Genomic DNA, 20,978 nt, shown 5'->3' with positions numbered 1-20,978 from the left:
GAAGCCACTGCTTGCCCTGGATCGGCAACAAGGAATGTTGCTACTATTTGGGTTTTTGCCAGGTACTAGTGACCTGGATTGGCCACTGTGAAGACGGGCTACTGAGCTAGTGGTTTGACCCAGTAAGGTTGTTCTTATGTTCTTTTCGTTTCAATGATATGAAATGAAACAGAACAAAAAGTGTCAAGAAATAGTGGCTCCACTTCATTCTCTTCTTGGTTGGACTGAGAACTTTTCAGTGGCCCCCACATATTATCTCACATTCAATACTCCATAATCAGAGTTGTTCATTTACTATCCCCTTTGCATGGAAAATATATTTTTCTATTATGCTATTAAGTTAAAGTCTAAAAGAAGAAAAGCCAGGATTCAAGTTGGGATATGCATTCATTTGAAACATAGAAAATGTGTCTTCATGTCACTGACAAATGAAAATGAACAGAACATGAAATTTCATGTTTCTCACAGAAACATGTCAACAGATAAAGGCCAAATGGCCCATCTAGTTTGCCCATTGGCAGCATCCACTATCTCCTCCTCTTCCTATTGGCTAAGGCTCTTAACACTTGCATTGTGATGTCATAGAGCTTTATGGTTATAGAAACATGTCAACAGATAAAGGTCAAATGGCCCATCTAGTCTGCTCATTGGTAGCATCCACTATCTTCTCCTCTCCCTAAGTGATCTCAAATGCCTGTCCCATGCTCGCTTGAATTCAGAAACAATCTTTGTCTCAACGACCTCCACTGAGAGACGGTTCCACGCATCTACCACCCTTTCTGTAAAATAGTATTTTCTTAATTACTCTTCAGCCTACAACGTCTTAACTTCATACTATGCCCTCTCATTCTGGAGTTTTCCTTCATTTGAAAAAAAAATCTCACCTCATATACATTAATGCTATAGAGATATTTAAAAAGTTCATTCATATCCCACCTCTCCCACCTTTCCTCCAGAGAATACATATTGAGGTCCATAAGTCTGTCCCATATGCTTTATGACAAAGATCACTAACCAATTTTGTAGCAGTCCTTTGGATCAACTCTATCTTATTTATATCTTTTGCTGTAAATCAGAGATGGATTGACCATTAAGATAATAAGACAGTGATCCAGGGCCTACAAAAGTAATGTAATTTATCCTATATGATAAAAAGCTAGCCGCGCATGCGCACTCACACCTGCGTGATCTGTCTTCCCTGATCCGTAGGTCCGTGGCCAGAGTGCGTATGCGGCGGCTACACAAAGCGGGAGAAACAGACTCAGGATGGGAGGATGCGCCGCAGCAAAGTGCTGCAAAGGTACTGCAGGGGAAGAGACACATAGAAGACACATATCGCTTCTACACAAACCTCCCTCCAGCGTTGGCATTCGCAGCACGTTAAACAGGCTGGTTCGCAACTCTCTCCTGCAGTTGAGTCCCTCTGCCGCGTCACTAATGATGTCATCAATGACGCGACAGATAGACTCAACGGCAGAAAAAAGCCGCGACCCAGCCTGTTTAGCGTGCTGCGGCTGCCAACGCTGGAGGGAGGTTTGCTATTAAAGTCATCTCGCCGGAAGGGTCGCAAAGTCAGCAGGGGTTGGGCTGGGAGGGGAGAGAACCGTCTGCCTTGGGTGCTTCAGGCAGCAGCAGCGTTTACAATTCGCTGCTGTTGCGGCTTCAGGCCTTCCTCTCTGGCCGGTCCTGCCTACTTCATGAACACAGGACCGGCCAGAGAGGAATACCGGAAGCCAGCAACAGCAATGAATTGTGAATGCTGCTGTTGCCCGATGAAGTAGTTGAAGGAGGAAAGTGAGCACAGGGGAGAGTGGCTTGGAGGGAAGAACAGATGGCAGGGCATGGAGGGAAGGAGGAAGGTATGCCCGACCAAGGGAAAAGGAAAGAGGAGATGGAGAGAGGCCATATGGGACAGAGAGAGAGGGGGCGCACACTGGATGGAAAGAGAAGAGAGGGCAGTGAATGGAAGGGGCAACATAGAGGGTGAACAGTATTCTAGCACCCGTTAATGTAACGGGCTTAATGACTAGTTTCTTATATACCGCTATTCCGTTAGGTTCTAAGCGGTTTACAGAAAATATACATTAAAATTATAAGTAAGAAAAGGTACTTAGAAATTCCCTTACTGTCCTGAAGGCTCACAATCTAAGTAAAGTACCTGGAGAGTAATAAAGAAGTGAAAAATAGAGATAGAGGAAAAAATAAGAAAATAAACATTCTAACAAGACTGCATTGATCTAAGTACTTTGGAAGGTAGAAGAGAGGAGAGAAAGGAATAGATGTAGAAGGAGGAACCGTTGAACAATAGAATTCTGGAGAAATTTAAATGCTAAAAATAGAACAAAACAAAACAAGTGGCAAAACAATGAATAAGATTAAAAAATAATTCATAAACTGGAAATAAAAATAAAAAATTGTCTTCATTCCACGGTTTCAGCGTCAGTGATGAAGTGGAGCAAGTAAGTTTTGGAGCAGCGATTACGTTCCCAGAAAAAGGGCTTCTTCAGGGAAGAGATTTGGTTGATAGTCCCAGGATGCCCATGTCTCTTCCTCTACGATGGTCTCCTCCATGCATTCCTCCCACTCTCACCTAGGGTCCATCTAGTCTACTCATTAGCTTAGGGTTAGGGGCCATGACTTTTTTTGCATGAGGGCCCAGACTGCTGTCACTCCAACCTGGGATGCACCATTGGGAAAGAGCGTGTACTAAGTACCCAGTGCATGCTTTTTCAAAATAGTGTGTGATCTTTACAAAAGAGTGTGCCTTCTTAACTACATTGCTCCCAGTGGCATAGGAAGGGGGCAGGGGCGGATCCCCCCAGGCACCATCTTGGTGGGGGCACCATCCTGCCCTCGCTACACCACTGCCCACATGGGATAGGATAGTGGGTGATCATCTGGCATCCAGTGATCACCGCATAGTGTGGTTCAATATTAAGACAGGTGTAGAGAAGGCTCGTTCAAAAGTGAAGGTTTTAGACTTAAAAAAAAAAAAAAAAAAAGTTTAAATGGTGGATTACGTCAAGGAATTGTTGCCTGGAAGGGAACATCTGGAAGTAGGAAAGCAGTGGGCAAAACTGAAAGGATCTATTTTATTTAGAGATGCATTTAATGTTTAAATAATTCATTTCTACCATTCCCAATCTTATTCCTCATGTTTTTCCCTTATTTGGTTTTTCTTTTCTTCATAATTATGATAAATATCAATATTGTAACTGTTCCCTCTTACTCTCCATTTCCCTAATGTATCTGAGTGTGTTTGTTCGTCAGATTGTTTTTTAACCCTTTTTAATGATGTATAATGAACTCTTGATCTATTTTATATTTTAATGTTACTCGCTTAGTATGCAATAAGCGATTTATCAAATTTTAATAAACTTGAACTTGAACTTGAAACTTGAATCTATTGCATGGGCCACAAAACATTTTGTAAGGAAAGTAAGTAAAAGTAAGACGAAAAGAAGGCCGTTTTGGTTCTCAAAAGTAGTACCTGAAAATTAAGGAGAGGTTAGTTTTCATAAACTACAAGTGAATAGTGAGGAAATGGTTTGTAGTGGCTGGGTGAGAGTTTCTATGTCAGCTCTGGAGTTTGTGCATGTGTGGATGGAGGGCTTATTTTTGAAATAATACAGTATTTCGTATCAATGTTGGATTTCATGAGAAATGCTACAAATTAAACCTCCTTATGGGCTGCAGAGCCGAGGTGCGCAATGAGAAGGCTGTGAAGGAGATTTTTAACTTAAATTTGGAGTTATATTTCAAAAGAAAATTGATAAGAACTTTTAAAGCGGGTTTCAGAATTTTTGTGACTCCTGTTCCTAAAAAGAAGTATTAAGTACTGGGAAGTACTGTGTAAAACCATTGATTCAACTCAGATTGCCTAATATTATTGATGTTTAAGGCAAATGTTTTATGTTTAATATGGTATTCAGCTATTTTCTGCTGCATTCCTGCAAACTTTTCTGATTGCTAATCTGCAGAGTCCTCGACCAGTCTGTACAGTTATATGACGTTTGTAGAATCTGAAACTACTTTTTGAAAGCTAAATGCTCTTTTGAGAATTGAGGGTCTAGAGCCTTGGGAAACTCAGCTACTCCTCTCACCCAGCTATTCTCAACGGCCTGGTCTACCTCCAGGAGACTCATAAACAGAATACAATTGAATCTACGTTCCATGAAAAATCTCCATTACATGCATTTGTTCCACTCCATGCTTACATTCATAGGAGTAAAAACATGGAATAACCTGCCAGAAATGATCAGAAAAGAAACTAAACGTACAACATTCCGGAAAAAACTGAAAACCTTCCTCTTTGACAGCTGAATCTACTTGACTTCTCAGAAATGAATCTTTCCACCTCTTTCGCTAGATGAGCTCCTAGACAACTATGATTTCTTGACCCCCTTCTTACCCTCCCCCCCTTTCAAGGCCCTTTTTAGTCCCTCCTCCTGATCCCCTTTCAACCCCTCTCTGAATGTCACCTAGAGCCTGAATAGATATGTGCGACACACAAAGAGAAGATTGTGATCTATTGTCTTGGGATTCTAGAGGGAAAAAGGGCGGGACAAAAGGATTGGGACCAGTATGGAAATGACGGTGTTGAAAGCGAGGAGGAGGAGCAGTGAGTTGGAAGATCATAAGTCCTATACTTAAGAGTATCTGAGAAGGATGAGAGTGGAACGTGCCAAAAGTCACTAGTACTTGAGAGGCACTTACAAAGGAACAGAGAAGATGCAAAGCCTGTCCACAGGAGAAAGGAGAGCGGACGTAAGAGAACATCATGAAGGAGACCAAGGGAATATAGTGTGAAGAAGTTTGATCATTTTGCCATTGCTTCACTTTGTTTTTACGGGCTATTCCTCAGATTCAATATCGGTTGCCCAAAGCTGAGTACCCAGAGTAGGTGCACATGCAAATTAATGAGGTGGAACAGGCTTTGGATGGGAAATTTTAAGTCCATTCTGACCCAATTAAAACAAAAGGAGCATCTGCATCAACCTGACAGATGACAGAATTTCTATTAGATTTACTGTTCTCCACCAGAAATTCAGTACAATTCTAAAGCGTGATATATTCCAAATCACGATATGAGTTCCAACATTGCATTTCATCTGTATTCTGTCCCTTTCTCTCATGTTGATGAACTAAATTAATGATAGCAAATAATTTCTTTGGACAATACACTTAAACTTACCGGTTCTTGGGTCAATGATTTCCACTGTTGCTTCACTGTCTTGCCCCAGGATGGCATTTCTTGGTGAGCCAAGTACTACCTTAAGCACTTCATTGCTTTCTTCAAGGCCATCATTCTTAATATGGAGATTCCAAAGTTTGGTGGAAACACCTAAAAGTATGTAGCAGAAAGTCTGTGAGCCCCGTCTACTATAAGATCTGAGTGTCATTTTTATACGGCAAAAGAAACACAGCTATTTGCCTACAATCAACCAAGTAACTAGCACAGAGGGCAGCTGAATTTCATTGGTGGTTGTGACGGCCATTTTGACAGTGGAGACAGCATGGGCAAGAGAGACTGAGGATTACTCCTGCTCCAACTACAACACTAGACCACTGGACTCTAAGGTAGACCTAGGAAGCCCCCAAGTTGGTCCAGGGGCTACCTCTGTTGAATGGGGGAAAGGGAGAGGGAGGAGGAAGGAAGGAATGGATACTGTTACAGTTCATGGGCAGGGGCAGTTTGGCTTTAGATTTGACCAAAACTGAGCAAAGGATCTAGGACCAGGTGTCACTGTGGATGATATGTTGAAACCCTTTGCTCAGTGTGCAATGGTGGTTAAGATAGCAAATCGAATGTTAGGAATTATTAGGAAAGGAATGTAGAACAAAATTGAGAATATTATAATGGCTTTGTATCTTTCCATGGTATTATTGCACCTTGAATATTGTATGCAGTTTTAGTCACCATGTCTAAAAAAAGATTTAGCAAAATCAGAAGAGGTACAGAGAAGGGTGACAAAAATGATAAAGGGAATAGGTCAACTTGAAAATTAAAGAGGCTAGAGCTCTTCACCTTGGAGAAGAGATACCTGAAAGATGTGATAGAAGTTAATAAAATACTAAGTGGAGTGAAAATGGTAGATGTGAATTTCTTGTTTACTCTTTCTAAAAATACAGGGACTAGATTCTGCGCCGTTCACGGAGGAGGGTGTTTATGAGCAACTTGAAAAACTGAAGGTGGACAAAGCGATGGGACCAGACGGGATCCATCCCAGGATACTAAGGGAGCTCAGAGAGGTTCTGGCAAGTCCTATTAAAGACTTGTTCAACAAATCTCTGGAGATGGGAGTGATTCCTGGGGATTGGAGGAGAGCGGATGTGGTCCCTATTCATAAAAGTGGTCACAGGGATGAAGCAGGAAACTACAGGCCGGTGAGCCTCACTTCAGTTGTTGGAAAAATAATGGAAGTGTTGCTGAAAGAAAGGATAGTGTACTTCCTTGAATCTAATGGGTTACAGGATCAGAGGCAACATGGCTTTACAAAAGGTTCGTGCCAAACGAACCTGATTGAATTTTTTGATTGGGTGACCAGAGAGCTGGATCGAGGACATATGCTAGATGTAATTTACTTGGATTTCAGCAAAGACTTTGATACAGTTCCTCATAGGAGGCTGTTGAACAAACTTGAAGGGCTGAAGTTAGGACCCAAAGTGGTGAACTGGGTCAGAAACTGGCTGTCGGACAGACGCCAGAGGGTGTTGGTTAATGGAAGTCGCTCGAAGGAAGGAAAGGTGACTAGTGGAGTCCCTCAGGGTTCGGTGCTGGGGCCAATCCTGTTCAATATGTATGTGAGTGGCATTGCTGAAGGGTTAGAAGGATAAGTGTGCCTTTTTGCAGATGATACCAAGATTTGTAACAGAGTAGACACCGAAGAGGGAGTGGAAAATATGAAAAAGGATCTGCAAAAGTTAGAGGAATGATCTAATGCCTGGCAACTAAAATTCAATGCAAAGATATGCAGAGTAATGCATTTGGGGATTAATAATAGGAAGGAACCGTATATGCTGGGAGGAGAGAAGCTGATATGCACGGACGGGGAGAGGGACCTTGGGGTGATAGTGTCCGAAGATCTAAAGGCGAAAAAACAGTGTGACAAGGCAGTGGCTGCTGCCAGAAGGATGCTGGGCTGTATAAAGAGAGGCGTAGTCAGTAGAAGGAAGAAGGTGTTGATGCCCCTGTACAGGTCATTGGTGAGGCCCCACTTGGAGTATTGTGTTCAGTTTTGGAGACCGTATCTGGCGAAAGACGTAAGAAGACTTGAGGCGGTCCAGAGGAGGGCGACGAAAATGATAGGAGGCTTGCGCCAGAAGACGTATGAGGAGAGACTGGAAGCCCTGAATATGTATACCCTAGAGGAAAGGAGAGACAGGGGAGATATGATTCAGACGTTCAAATACTTGAAGGGTATTAACGTAGAACAAAATCTTTTCCAGAGAAAGGAAAATGGTAAAACCAGAGGACATAATTTGAGGTTGAGGGGTGGTAGATTCAGGGGCAATGTTAGGAAATTCTACTTTACGGAGAGGGTAGTGGATGCCTGCAATGCGCTCCCGAGAGAGGTGGTGGAGAGTAAAACTGTGACTGAGTTCAAAGAAGCGTGGGATGAACTCAGAAGATTTAGAATCAGAAAATAATATTAAATATTGAACTAAGCCAGTTACTGGGCAGACTTGCACGGTCTGTGTCTGTGTATGGCCGTTTGGTGGAGGATGGTCAGGGGAGGGCTTCAATGGCTGGGAGGGTGTAGATGGGCTGGAGTAAGTCTTAACAGAGATTTCGGCAGTTGGAACCCAAGCACAGTACCGGGTAAAGCTTTGGATTCTTGCCCAGAAATAGCTAAGAAGAAAAAAAAAAAAAAAAAAAAATTTAAATTGAATCAGGTTGGGCAGACTGGATGGACCATTTGGGTCTTTATCTGCCGTCATCTACTATGTTACTATGGCAGATAAAGTCCAAATGGCCCCATCCAGTCTGCCCATCTGCAGCATCCACTGTCTCCTCCTCTTCCTATCGGCTAAGGCTCTTAACACTTACATTGTGATGTCATAGAGCTTTATGGTTATAGAAACATGATGGCAGATAAAGGCCAAATGGCCCATCCAGTCTGCCCATCTGCAGTAACCATTATCTCTTCCTCTCTCAAAGAGAGCTTCTTATTCTAGGGGGTCAATATTCAAAAGGGTTTAACTCTTGCCTGAGTGAACCCCACTGAGCTGTCAATATTCAGTGGCAGTTAAGATGGTAGAGATGCTGAACATTGCCTGTGACTGCCCAGGCACTGTCTGGTTAGTGTTTGGGTAGTCTGGAGGAGGAGTCTTTGTGGAGCTGGAATTTAGGTCCAGATGCACTAAAGCCAGCAATCGTCGCTAAACCTGTTTTTGACAGCTTTAGCGGCGTTCACCTTTGCTGACCCGATGCAGAAAACGGCTTTCTGCATGATCACTCATTCCCCAATCCGATCATGCAAATAAGCTCATTAATATTGAAACGCCATGTAAACTAGAGAGAGACTGATGCTCTAACATGGCTTTCCGATGCACAAAAAAAAGTGATCGCTTTTAGAGATTCCAAAAAAGCGACTGGTCAAGACCAGTCGCTTACTTGTCTAACCTTAGTTTAGCCCTTTTTTAAAAAATAGGCACAGATGCTGTGCATGTTACACATGTACAATATCTGCCCCATAAAAAAAAAGCACCCCCCCCCCACTGATGATGGCCCTCCCCAATGAACCAGCACCTGCCACTCCCGCAGCAGAGAAAATGGCAGGAGGAATGGCCACTTCCTCCTGCCATGCCGATCCCACCTCTCTGCCTAAGAAAAAATGGCACAAGAGATGCCCACTCCATCCTGCCATGATATCTTCCCCTGTGCATGAGAAAATTGGCAGGAGGGATGACAACTCCCTCCTGCCATGGTGACTCACCCCCCTCCATATGAGAGAAAATTGGCAGGAGGGATGCCCACTCCTTCCTGCCAATGGAGCCCTCCTGAAACCCCCCTCCATCCTGGCACCTTCTTCCGTTGGAAGCAGGAGGGAAGCATTATCCCACCACCTTCAATACCTGCCGATTCAAAATGGCGGGCCTTCCATCCTCGGTGCATCATGTGATGCACGGGAAGAGGCCTTAGGCTCCGCCCTGTGAAAATGCCTCCCCTTAGGAGAGGCCTTAGGCATCTGAGCCAGTCAGGGCTTTAGGCCTCTCCCGATGCATCTTGGCTTTTGATGAGTATCTTTTGTCTCTGCGCAGAAACCACGCGGTAGACCCTTTTGTCTTGTGTTTTGATTTGTTCCTGGGTCTTTTTATTCAGATTGTGGTTTACTTCTTTGTATTCTTCTTTTCTTAATAAAAGAAAATTTAAACCCCCCCCAAAAAAAATGGTATATAAATTTTAAAAAATAAATAAATAAAATTAAGTTTCAATTTGCTGATTTTGAGTTTACCTCACTCATTGTATTTGTCTATGTATGGGGGGTTTTTTTGTTTGTTTTTTTACTACTGTTATGCTGTTAACAAAACTGTAAGCTTTGTGTTGAATTGAACTTGCTGTACACCGTCTTGGGTGAATCACTTCATAACGGTGGTTAATAAATCCAAATTAATAAAAAGGACAAGGTACAGGGCATTGCAAGTGGTACAAAATGCTGCAGCCAGGTTGATCACAGGAGCTCCTAAATATGATCATTTTACACCTTATCTTCGACAATTGCATTAGCTGCCTGTTACATTTTGAGAGCAATATAAGATCTTGATGATTTGCCATCAATTCCTCTATGGTACCATTTCAAGGAAAGATTGTCTGTTTACCACCCTAAAAGACCCCTTCTGAAAATTCAGCCATGCTGAGGTAGGGTTACCAAACATCCGGATTTCCCCGGACATGTTCTCCTTTTGAGGTCATGTCCGGGGGTCCAGACGGCTTTTCAAAACCCAGCACTTTGTCCGGGTTTTGAAAAGCTTGGAACAAATCACTGTCAGGCAGGAGCACATCCACATAACATAGAAACATAGAAGATGACGGCAGAAAAGGGCTACAGCCCATCAAGTCTGCCCACTCTGCTTACCCACCCCCTGTCTATACCCTAATGACCCAATTTCCTTATCTTGACCCTCGTAGGGATCCCACATGGGTATCCCATTTATTCTTAAAGTCTGGCACGCTGTCTGCCTTGATCACCTGCACTGGAAGCTTGTTCCAATGATCAACCACTCTCTCTGTGAAGAAATACTTTCTGGTGTCTGCAGCAGCCACTCTCTCCTCCTCTCCCTATTGGCTAAGGCTCTTAACATTTGCATCTCCTCTTCCTATAGGCTAAGGCTCTTTACACCTGCATTGTGATGTCATAGAACTTTCTGATTATAGATACATGATGGCAGATAAAGGCCAAATGACCCATCATAGAAACATAGAAATATAGAAGATGACAGCAGAAAAGGGCTACAACCCATCAAGTCTGCCCACTCTGCTTACCCACCCCCCTGTCTATGCCCTAATGACCCAATTTCCTTATCTTGACCCTCGTAGGGATCCCACATGGGTATCCCACTTATTCTTAAAGTCTGGCACGCTGTCTGCCTCGATCACCTGCACTGGAAGCTTGTTCCAATGATCAACCACTCTCTCTGTGAAGAAATACTTTCTGGTGTCCGCCATGAAATTTTCCGCCCCTGAGTTTGAGCGGGTGCCCTCTTGTGGCCGAGGGTCCCTTGAGAAAGAAAATATCATCTTCCATTTCGACACGTCCCGTGAGGTACTTAAATGTTTCGATCATGTCTCCCCTCTCCCTACATTCCTCGAGAGTGTAGAGCTGCAATTTGTTCAGTCTCTCTTCGTACGAGAGACCCTTGAGCCCCGAGATCATCCTGGTGGCCGTCCGCTGAACCGATTCAATTCTGCGCACATCTTTACTGTAATGTGGCCTCCAGAATTGCACACAGCACTCCAGATGAGGTCTCACCATGGCCCTGTACATCATCACGTGGCATCCACGCATGTGCGGATATGCTCCTGCCCAATGACAGCAGGCAGCGGGGGTGCAGCTGGGGCTAGGGCAGGATTGGGGGCAGGACTGGGGCATAACGGGGCAGGTCTAGGGGTGGTAACCCTATGCTGAAGGGCAATATTAATCTGAAATATGTAGAAACTTGTGTAATGACCTTTTTGCTGTGCTGGGGTAAAGTTATGGAATTCGCTTTTAGGACAGTTAAGGAAATGTGTTGAGAAGAGGAACTTTCCAGAAATTCTTAAACACACAACTGTTTGTCAGTGCTTTTTTTTATAGGGTCTGACTCACTGGACGAAGATTTACTGTCAATTTAAATCTTGATGTCCGATTGTCCTTTTGCATTGTTTTAAATATTATGTATGCTTGATGTTATGTAAATCACCTAGGGCTAGACGGTATAGAAATTTTAAAAATAAATAAATAAAACATTACCTGGATCGAATTGGAGCAAACTTGCAGCACCGTGAGTGAAGTCTAAGCCAACTTTAGCAGAAACCTCGTGGACCTTAAAAAGAAGCACACTGAAAATTATTTAAAAGGAAGTTAGACAAGTATAAAAGTCACCTTTTCTTGATCATGACGGGAATAGGTGTTCAACTGATCACACATAATTGGAAGAACCATGACAGGATTAATTACACTTTTTGGTGGGTAACTGTACCACATATAAGTATGAAAGAATGATGGCGGGACGTTTGGGGACTAGTAAGTCCTTTAATGATGTGTGGAGTCCATTGACTACTTTTGTTGCATTACAGTAAGGGTCATGTTTCCTCCCTTTTCATTAGATTTCTTTACACATCCAGGGAGGGTGGGTGGGTGGGGGGAGGGAAATGTACGTTGAGGAGTTAAATTATTTAATTATAATACTGAAATCACATCATATGTATTATTGTATTAATAATTAAGATGAGGATGGGAGTAAATGACTGTTTAATGTAATAATTGTATAGTTATTAGTGCGTTCTATGCAGTATTTTATGATTTACCAATTGTATGGCACTATCAAAGTTTGAAAATCAATAAAGATTTAAATACATAAAAGGAAATTAAATTCTTACTTGTGTACTGTTCTCCATGAATTCTGTCACTATGGACCTACATTCTTACTAAGTTTAAAACTCATAGCGGTTGATATTCAAAGCGATTTATTCAGCAGCAAAGGCTCCTAGCCAGTTAACTTGTTTGGTACATCAAAGCTCCTTCTCTGGCAGTCTTTAAATCCATGCTCAAAGCCCACTTCTTTAAAGCTGCTCTCACTTTCAAACTCCAACCCACCTGCTAAGCACCAATATCTGTCTTATCATTCTTTCTGTAATTTCCCACTTCAACACAGTCTATAAATGCACCTTTCTTGTCCAGTTTGTCTGTCATAACTAGACTGTAAGCTCTTTCAAGCAGGGACTGTATCTTCCATGTTTGGTGTACAGCGCTGCATATGTCTAGTAGCGCTATACACCAGTAGTAGCTAGTGGACCTTCACAGCGAAAGATTAGAGAAACTGGGCCTCTTCTCCCTCAAACAGAGGAGATTGAGAGGGGACATGATCGAAACATTCAAGGTACTGAAGGGGATAGACTTAGCAGATAAGGACAGGTAGGGAGAACGAGAGGGCACTCTCTAAAGTTGAAAGTTCCGTAAAAACGTAAGGAAGTTCTTCTTCACCCAGAGAGTGGTAGAAAGCTGGAACGCTCTTCCAGAGGCTGTTATAGGGGAAAACACCCTCCAAGGATTCAAGACAAAGTTAGATAAGTTTCTGCTGAACAAGAACATGTGCTGGTAGGGCTAGTCTCAGTTAGGGTGCTGGTCTTAGACCAGAGGGCCGCCGCGTGAGCAGACTGCTGGGCATGATGAACCACTGGTCTGAATCAGCAGTGGCAATTCTTATGTTGAACTACATATTGAGTTTAAGTTTGTTTAGTTTTTAAAACTCTACATGGGGAGGTACCAGAAGGTTTTCCCTACTTATTTCAGTTGCAGGGTTGCTTCACAAAGCGTCATAATCAGGGGGCCGTCTATTATTATCTTTTCCATCAGTGAAATGAATTAAACAAATCTGCTCTTCAATGGTTAAGGCTTGGAACTCATTGCCTACAGAAATCCATTTGATTTATTTCTGTATAGTTTTTCGTAAAAAAAAACGAAGGCCTGGATTCTCTAATCTGTGCCGATTTTTTAGGTGACGGCAGGTACCCAAGCTCAGTTAAAAAAAAAATACAATTTAAATGATGTTGGATTTTTTTTTTTAGTTCAAAGAATTTTATTGATTTTGTAAGATAATACAAAACAATACTAACAATGAGAGTGTTCCCTAAAAGGGGAACACGTAATATTAACAAGCATTAACACATGTGAAGTGCACCAAATTATAAGATAATAGTGTGCCGGTATATGTGGGAGAGAAGGGTGGGTAATAACAAAAGAAGAGAGGAGCAATAAGTATGAGAGTTGTCATATTATACATGCCAGAAATATAAATATACAGCAGTTAACATAAGAATTAATAATTATAAATTCCAGTATAGATAGTTCAATAAATAATATAGAACAATAGGTAACATATGAAATAATAATACAATAAGGAAGGTATCAAAGGTCAGAATTGCAGAATACTTCCAATGGATCCAACTTCATCACTGCCTCAAATCTGCCTTTCCTTCTCCTTCCTCTTCATGGCTCCCCAGATCTACCTGCTCTGACTCTGTCTTATTCCAATACTAAAGGACAGTCATCTAACTGGTACAAACATATCCAAACTCATACCACTACAACCCCTTTAGATACCATAGCAAAATGGAATTCGACGCTGCATGTATCATTTACTGAACAAACATGGCTACTTATTTGGCCCAAACTATTAAAATCACTTAGATCAGCCTCACACCTACAGACGGCCTCTTACCTTTATCAAAGGGCTTTTTGGACCCCCGACAAATCAGCCAAACTTAATAGGTCCAATGAAGGACACTGCTGGACTTGCAAATCTAATGATGGTTCGTTATATCATATGCGCTATGCTTGTCCTCACGTTTCTTCTTTCTGGTCAGATATTTGGTCTACAATTCTCCACATATTTCATATAAACGACCCTTTCTCCTTAGATATACTACTTACTGGTTCCTTAACATTAACCTCTTTTTTGCCTATACACCATGAACGCTTGCTGATAATATTGCTGTTTATTGCTCTCACCCTCATCCTTCAACACTGGAAGGATACCTCAAAATTACACGTTACTCATTGGTGGAACTTGGTTTGCTTACATGTAAAATATGAACGGTACATTGCTGAACGTCACAACTCCCTTAAATGATGTTTTTAACCGAGTTTCAAGGCACCTACAAAATCAGTGTTGGAATTGCACCTTTAGATCGCCTAATGCCACTCTGGCCATGGCTAATGCTGGAAGTGGTGTTAGGCGGCCTAAAGTGTCTACACTAGGATTACCAGATTTTTCGTTTGGAAAATCCAGACCCCTAGACTTGCCCCCAGTCGTCGTCGTCGTCCCCCCCCACTCTCATTGGGCAGAACATCCGAGCATGCGCTTATGCACTCCTGCCTAACACGATGTGGAGGAAAGCTTTTCAAAACCCGGAAAAGCCGCCTGGACCCCTGGACATGTCCGTGGAAATCTGGGTGTCTGGTAACCCTACCACAGAGACACAATTCACATCAAAGGTAGGCACCGGAAATGTAGGCCTAGAAAACCCTGGCCTACATTTCCGGCGCCTACCTTTGCCGGAGGTGTGGCAGCCATTTTTAAGCATTTGGCACAGGTTACAGAACCCCGGCCTAAAAACCTACTTTTTAAATAGATTTGCATGATTTTCCTTCTCTTGTGGCTTATTATGGTTAGACGGATGTACTTATTATGTTTTTATTGTGACCCACACTGAACTCGTCTTGTGGGGATTTGGCAGAATACAGATCTCTTAACAACACAACACATCGTTGACTATCATTACAAACCTGCTAAAGTGAAAGCAGGTTATTCTGTGGGTGATATGTAGGTGGAGACAGCACTTAAGTGGTTAAGTGCCAATATGCAGCATTTAATTAATTAATCTATTTATTCAATTTTCTATACCGTACTCTCAGGAGAGCTCAGAACGGTTTACATGAATTTATTCAGGTACGCAAGCATTTTTTCCTGTCTGTCCCGGTGGGCTCACAATCTATCTAATGTACCTGGGGCAATGGGGGAACTGCCTATACTTAGTGGTTAAATTGGACCGCATAAAAGTCAATCCTTTCTTTATGCGGTGTTGCTTATGTGCAAAATAGTGCACTTTATCTGCATAAGAGATAGCAGACTGTATAAAACTGAATTTTCAATGTTGTTAGAAGAATTGCATATCCAGGGAGGGAGGGGGGGAAGGTGGGAAGAATATAAAGGTTATAATCAAATAATATTATGGATGGGGACAGGGTGGTTTATAAGTTTAAATATGTCTAAGTGGATAAATGTGTAATTTTATGTTTAAAATATGTAGTTAATTATGGAATTATGATAGATCTATAGATTCTTGAATGATAAAGAATAATTTGGGTGGGAGGGTTATTGGTCTGTAAGAATCTTGTAATATTTTAAGTCATGTCTATAGTGTAAATGTTTTATTTATTATTTTTCACTTATTGAAATTATTTTAAAATGAATAAAGATTATTAAAAAAAAAAAAAAAATGCTGGTGCCTAAACATGGCTCAGCATTGAATATCTACATAGGAAGAATGTTGGTGGTAAACCCCCCCCCCAAAAAAAAAAAATGCTCACTGCCACCGGATGAATATCGACCCCCATAGTTTTCATATGATTGGTAAGGAAATTAAAATAAAATTTTCTTCCTGGATATTGTAATTTGTATCTTTGTTGTCTGACATCCCTTATTTTATTGAAATATTTTACGTTCCCTCCCCATTTATAAATATTTTAACACTGAGGGGCCGATAACGAGGCTACAGGAAGGAGGCCGGCTAAACACCCGCAATTGGCACTAACTGCCCATATTCAAAGCCATGCACTTAATATCTGGTCTGTCTTTGGCCAGCTCAAACTTAGCCAGCTATGTCAATTTGAAGTGCTGGACTGCTAAATTGTAGAGGCTAAAAACAGACCTGCTTTTTACGTGACCTGATTTGGCCACTAAAGTTTGACAATCAGAGCTTAAAATTGGTGGCTATCGTGCAATACAGCGACCGAGTTTCATTGTTACGACTTGGTCGTAAAATGAACTGGTCGTTAACTGAGGGTTGTCAAATCCCTGCCCCCTCCCCAAGTTTCTTGTAAATTTGAAATTCGCGCTTATCAAATACCAAGCGTTTTACATCAATAAAATAGGGGTAAGAACAAAATTAAAACCTTACCTTAAAGCCCTGGTGGTCGAGAGGTGAAAAGGGGCAGGAGCGATCTTTCTGTGCTCCTGCCCCAGGAAAGCTGTGATCAGAAATGGCTGCCGTGAGTTCCCATGGCTGTCTTGCGAGACCGTGGGAACTCGCAGCAGCCATTTTTCATCACGGCTTTCATGGGGAAGATCACTCTTGTCCTGCTTCACCACTAGGATGCCGTGCTGCCGTTTCCACCGATTGGTCAGAGAGCTGGTCGTAAGTCCGGACGGTTGTTAACCGGGTAGGTCGGGTAAGTGAGGAGAAGCTGTATAGGCGGCCAAGTTTAAGGCACTAACTGCCGATATTCAGCAGAGACAGACAGCTATCTTCTGCTGAATATTAGTGATTAGAGGGCCAAATGCTATTTAACTGACCAGGAACAGTTCCTGGCTAGTTAAATAGCGCTGAATATTGGGCCCAGATTGTAAAAACCATTTAGACTTTAATTATATAAGCAGTATATCAAATAAATTGGACAGCGAACATTGTTGTGATTTTACCTTTATGTTGACAAACGATGGATCTGCACTCTGCCCTGTTCTTACCACCCTAATGGCAAGAGATCCGGTACTTTCACAGATTCGGTAATAGGTTTCTGCCAACGAAATCCTCGACCATTTTAGCTCAAACCTGAAACATTTTTAAAATACCAAACTGAAAACAGTTGCTGTTTCTAGGGTAGGGTAGTAACTGCTTCAGCATCAGACTTTTGGTTAGGTTTTCTACTATTCTTAACATAATAAAACTGTAGATGATGGCAGGAAGCAATCAACTGACCCATCAAATTTGTCCTATAATTCTTGGTGCCTAGCATTTAGACACCCCCCTTAAACTCAGTAGGGACATGCATTAACATACATTCTATAGGCTCAGGGCTGGCTTAACCTATGCTTGCTTTGCCATCTTTTAGGCAGATGTTTTTGGATGGTAACACAGACCCAAGTTTCTCGGTTATGGCTCCTACTTTGTGGAACTCTCTTCCATTATACTTAAAGGCATTATCTGCCGTCATCTACTATGTTACTATATTGATTAGCAATTCCATTCTATCTACTATAGTTTCACCACTGTTACAATTACCTGCATATAGCTTAAAGATCTTTAAATAAATAACTCTCAAATATAATTTTTTTGTTGATTTTTGCAATTTTAGAATTTCAATTATAATGTGCCGCAGAAAACATTTGCTACATTTATTGTGCCGGAGCTAAAAATGTTTGAGAGACACTGGGCTAGATTTTGTACATGGATCCCAAATTTGGGTACCGAAAAAAAAAAAGCGTGCTGAGCGCTGTCCTATAAACAACACTCCCAGTTGGACACCATTAATAGAATAGTGTGTAGTGCTGGGATACACGCCCAACTTTTGCGTGAGGATTTACACCAGTTTATAAGTACCGCTTGCAAACCGCTTGCGCCACTGGAGCAATGCAAAATTTGCTTTGTTAAGCTTATGGTGTATGCAGGAATAATTGACTAGATATGTGTTTTGCGTGGATTTGAACCCCCCCTACTTGGGGAACACAAAGCAAGCAACCTTGGCTGCTGAGTACTTGGTGTAAAGCCTTGTGCGAACAAATTAGACATGGATCCCCCTAATTCTATAATATTGCATATCCAGTGGCATAGTAAGGGGTCTGCATTGGGTGCCATGTTTGTGGGGGCACCGGCAGCCCTCCTCCTCTCCGCCCCCTGGCCTCTTCCCCTTCCTCCCCTCCATGCCCCTTCCCCCTAACTTCTGGTTGACGCTGTTGTTCGCAGCGGTCAATAATGTGCTCTTCGTGACCCCGTCAGCACTCCTGCTGATGTCGCTTTCGCGTGCCAGTCATAGGAAGTGAACGTCAAGAGGGAGAGCTGACGGGGTCGCAAGGAGCACGTTGTTGACCGCCACGAGCAATAACTTCAACTAGAGGTACAAGGGGGGGGGGGGGCACTCGTGGTATGTGAGTTTGTGGAAGGAGCAAGGAGGAGCGCTCGCGGTAACCTCACCCTCGCTATGCCACTGTCCACATCTTTAGTAAATGCCCCTGATCTGCCCATGTGCCTTCCATGGCCATGCCCCCTCCTCCGTTGCGCACTAAGGGGTCCTTTTACTAAGGCGCGCTAAATGCTAAGGCGCCCATAGAATATAATGGTCACCTTAGCATTTAGTCAGCGCTAAATCAGTTACTGTGCCTTAGTCAAATGACCCCTAAAAGATTAATGTGTATATCTTTACAGAATGGCACTTAGCTTGATTGATTGATTGATTTTTTTAATTTATTCAGTTTTCTATACCATTCTCCAAGCTCAGAACGGTTTACATGAATATATTCAGGTACTCAAGCATTTCCCTCTTGCACATGTAAATCTAAATTATTGTCAAGTAATACCCATAATTGATTGCTAGTGCCCATCTATCGGTGCTAATTGGCTCATTACTCAAACTGCATGAGCAATTTTGAGCTGGGGCATAGAATATAGAATCTGGGAATCTTTCTCCTCAACAATAGGATTTCCTGTCCTATTAATTTTCTTCCTTCCACCCCTCTTAAAGTCAATCAATTTGTACATTTGCTTAATCTTTTGTAAACCGCATAGAACTTCACGGTACTGCGGTATATAAACTGTTATTATTATTATTAATAAACATGCCCAACCTTGTGCAATCAGCAGTGCATAAATCTTGGTGCCACCCCAGAAAACTACAGTGACGCCTGCAATTAGGGAAAAGACCTCCGAGACCTCGCAGATGGATTCAGCGTTAAAGTAAACCTTCCAAATACGTGGCTCAAGTCTCTTCTCATGGGCCCCCAAAAACTCCCCAAACTTTACATCAAAATATTTTGTTGTGCAGTTCTAAGTTTTGTCCAAAATCCTGCCGTAGCAAATCAGAGGCAGAAAGCAACACTTCACTTATGCTCAATGGGGGCCGCCGTTTCATTCCCGCACCGTGCAATATGCTCTTTCTAATGTGATTGTTTTAACTACTTTCCAAATCCTTTCATGCAAAATGGCATGATTTTGAACAAATTTTAGAATTGCACAACAAACGTTTTGATATAAAGTTTGGGGGGTTTTGGGGCCGGTGACAGAGATTTGAGCCATGTTGTTGGAAGGTTTACTTTAAAACCGACCCCCCTCTTCTACGAAACTGCGCTAGCAGTTTCTAGCGCGGGGAGCCGCGCTGAATGGCCCGCGCTGCTCCTGACGTTCCTAGGAACTCAATGAGCGTCGGGAGCGGTGTGGGCCATTCAGCGTGGCTCTCTGTGCTCTCTCTGCGCTAAAAAACCGCTAGCGCGGTTTTGTAGAAGAGGAGGTGAATCTTTCTGCCAGGCCTCCGAGGTCTTTTTTCCTCCCGTTAATTAGTTCGCTTAATTGCAGGCCTAACTATAGTGGTAAACGTGCCCCAAAACAGACAGACAAAATTACAAGAGTCTTTTTATAACAGGGCGCGTAAAAACGGAGTGATGACACCGATGGCCCTCTTTTACAAAGGCGCGCTAAACGTTTTAGCGCGGATTTAGCACGTGCTAAATCAGCGCTTGCGCTAACCGCTAACGCGTCCATAGGACAACATGCACACGTTAGCGTGTGTTTAGCGTGTGCTAAAAAGCTTAGCGCACCTTTGTAAAAGAGGGGGCATGTTATAAAAACACACTCTATTAACTGACGGCCCCTTAGTATTCTTGAATTAAACTGATAATATGGTTTAGTTAAAAGGAGCTGAGATCTATTTTAAAAAAGCTGGAAAAAATCCAGGAAACGCATCCTTTCATAAAGTTTAATCACTCTACAAGTACAAAACTCAGATAAATGACACGATTCACATTTCTAATTTTGTCAAATGCAACACATTGAGAGCTGCACAAGAACACTTACGTCTCAGGAGGAAGAGTATTCCCTGCTGGATTAGAGACTCTGAATTGAAAGCTATCGGAGGTCACGTCCACAGCAGCGTTGATGATATACCGGATGGCTCGTCGGTTTAGATCTCTCTGGGTAAACGTACCTCTTGTACTGCAGTCTGAAACAGCGGTCGGAATGCTTTAATTATTCTTTTATTTTTAATTTATCAGGCTCGTGTTTTAGCCGCACACCTTGCATAAAAATGAAAACACTATGCTCAACAACGTAACAGGCCGCAGTGTAAATACGAGAAAGCTCCGAGGGCCACCAAAAGATTTCAAGCTTACACATATATACTGTTAATTTTGTAAACCGCCTTAACCTATTGTTCAGACTGGCTATTAATCATTAAAACTTAACACCAATATTGATTCTACAAGACTTCAAGGATACCTGTATAGTCATTTTACTTTGGATTGCCAGCGGTAGCATCGGAGCATTCACGTTGCCGCTCTGCCACAGAAACCTCCACTGCAGCTTTGTAAAAGCCGGCTTAAGACCTGCGTATAATTTCAACACCATTTATAGAATCTGGGGGTATGGCCTTGGCCACTCTTTCCAGTCACAGGACTATCATATGCGGTTTGTCGCTGGCGTCAAAGAGGTGCAATTACAAAGGTCATTGGAACAAAACTCCATAGCTGTGGAATGTGCTGCTGGTAAGAGGGATTTACTGACATTTAAG

At 42.4% G+C, this 20,978-nt stretch overlaps 1 protein-coding gene across 5 annotated transcripts in view; it reads right to left on the bottom strand.

Moving 5' to 3' along the window:
- The window catches only part of LOC117346421 (FRAS1-related extracellular matrix protein 1-like), a 225,785-nt gene that overhangs the window by 18,313 nt on the left and 186,494 nt on the right, over positions 1-20,978 (bottom strand). For all 5 annotated transcript variants that reach the window (XR_004536585.1, XR_004536584.1, XR_004536582.1 and 2 more), the window contains 4 exons: positions 20,267-20,411; positions 16,906-17,035; positions 11,454-11,526; positions 5,195-5,344 (listed from right to left, as the gene is read on the bottom strand). Coding sequence is in view for 1 of the 5 variants with exons in the window: in XM_033915953.1 (XP_033771844.1) it covers positions 5,195-5,344; positions 11,454-11,526; positions 16,906-17,035; positions 20,267-20,411 (498 nt within the window). In the remaining 4 variants the exon portion in view is untranslated. The remainder of the gene's footprint in view (positions 1-5,194; positions 5,345-11,453; positions 11,527-16,905; positions 17,036-20,266; positions 20,412-20,978) is intronic.

Source organism: Geotrypetes seraphini, chromosome 12, assembly GCF_902459505.1.
Source record: "Geotrypetes seraphini chromosome 12, aGeoSer1.1, whole genome shotgun sequence".
Taxonomy (NCBI): Eukaryota; Metazoa; Chordata; class Amphibia; order Gymnophiona; family Dermophiidae; genus Geotrypetes; species Geotrypetes seraphini.
This window is presented reverse-complemented; position numbering and strand designations above follow the sequence as displayed.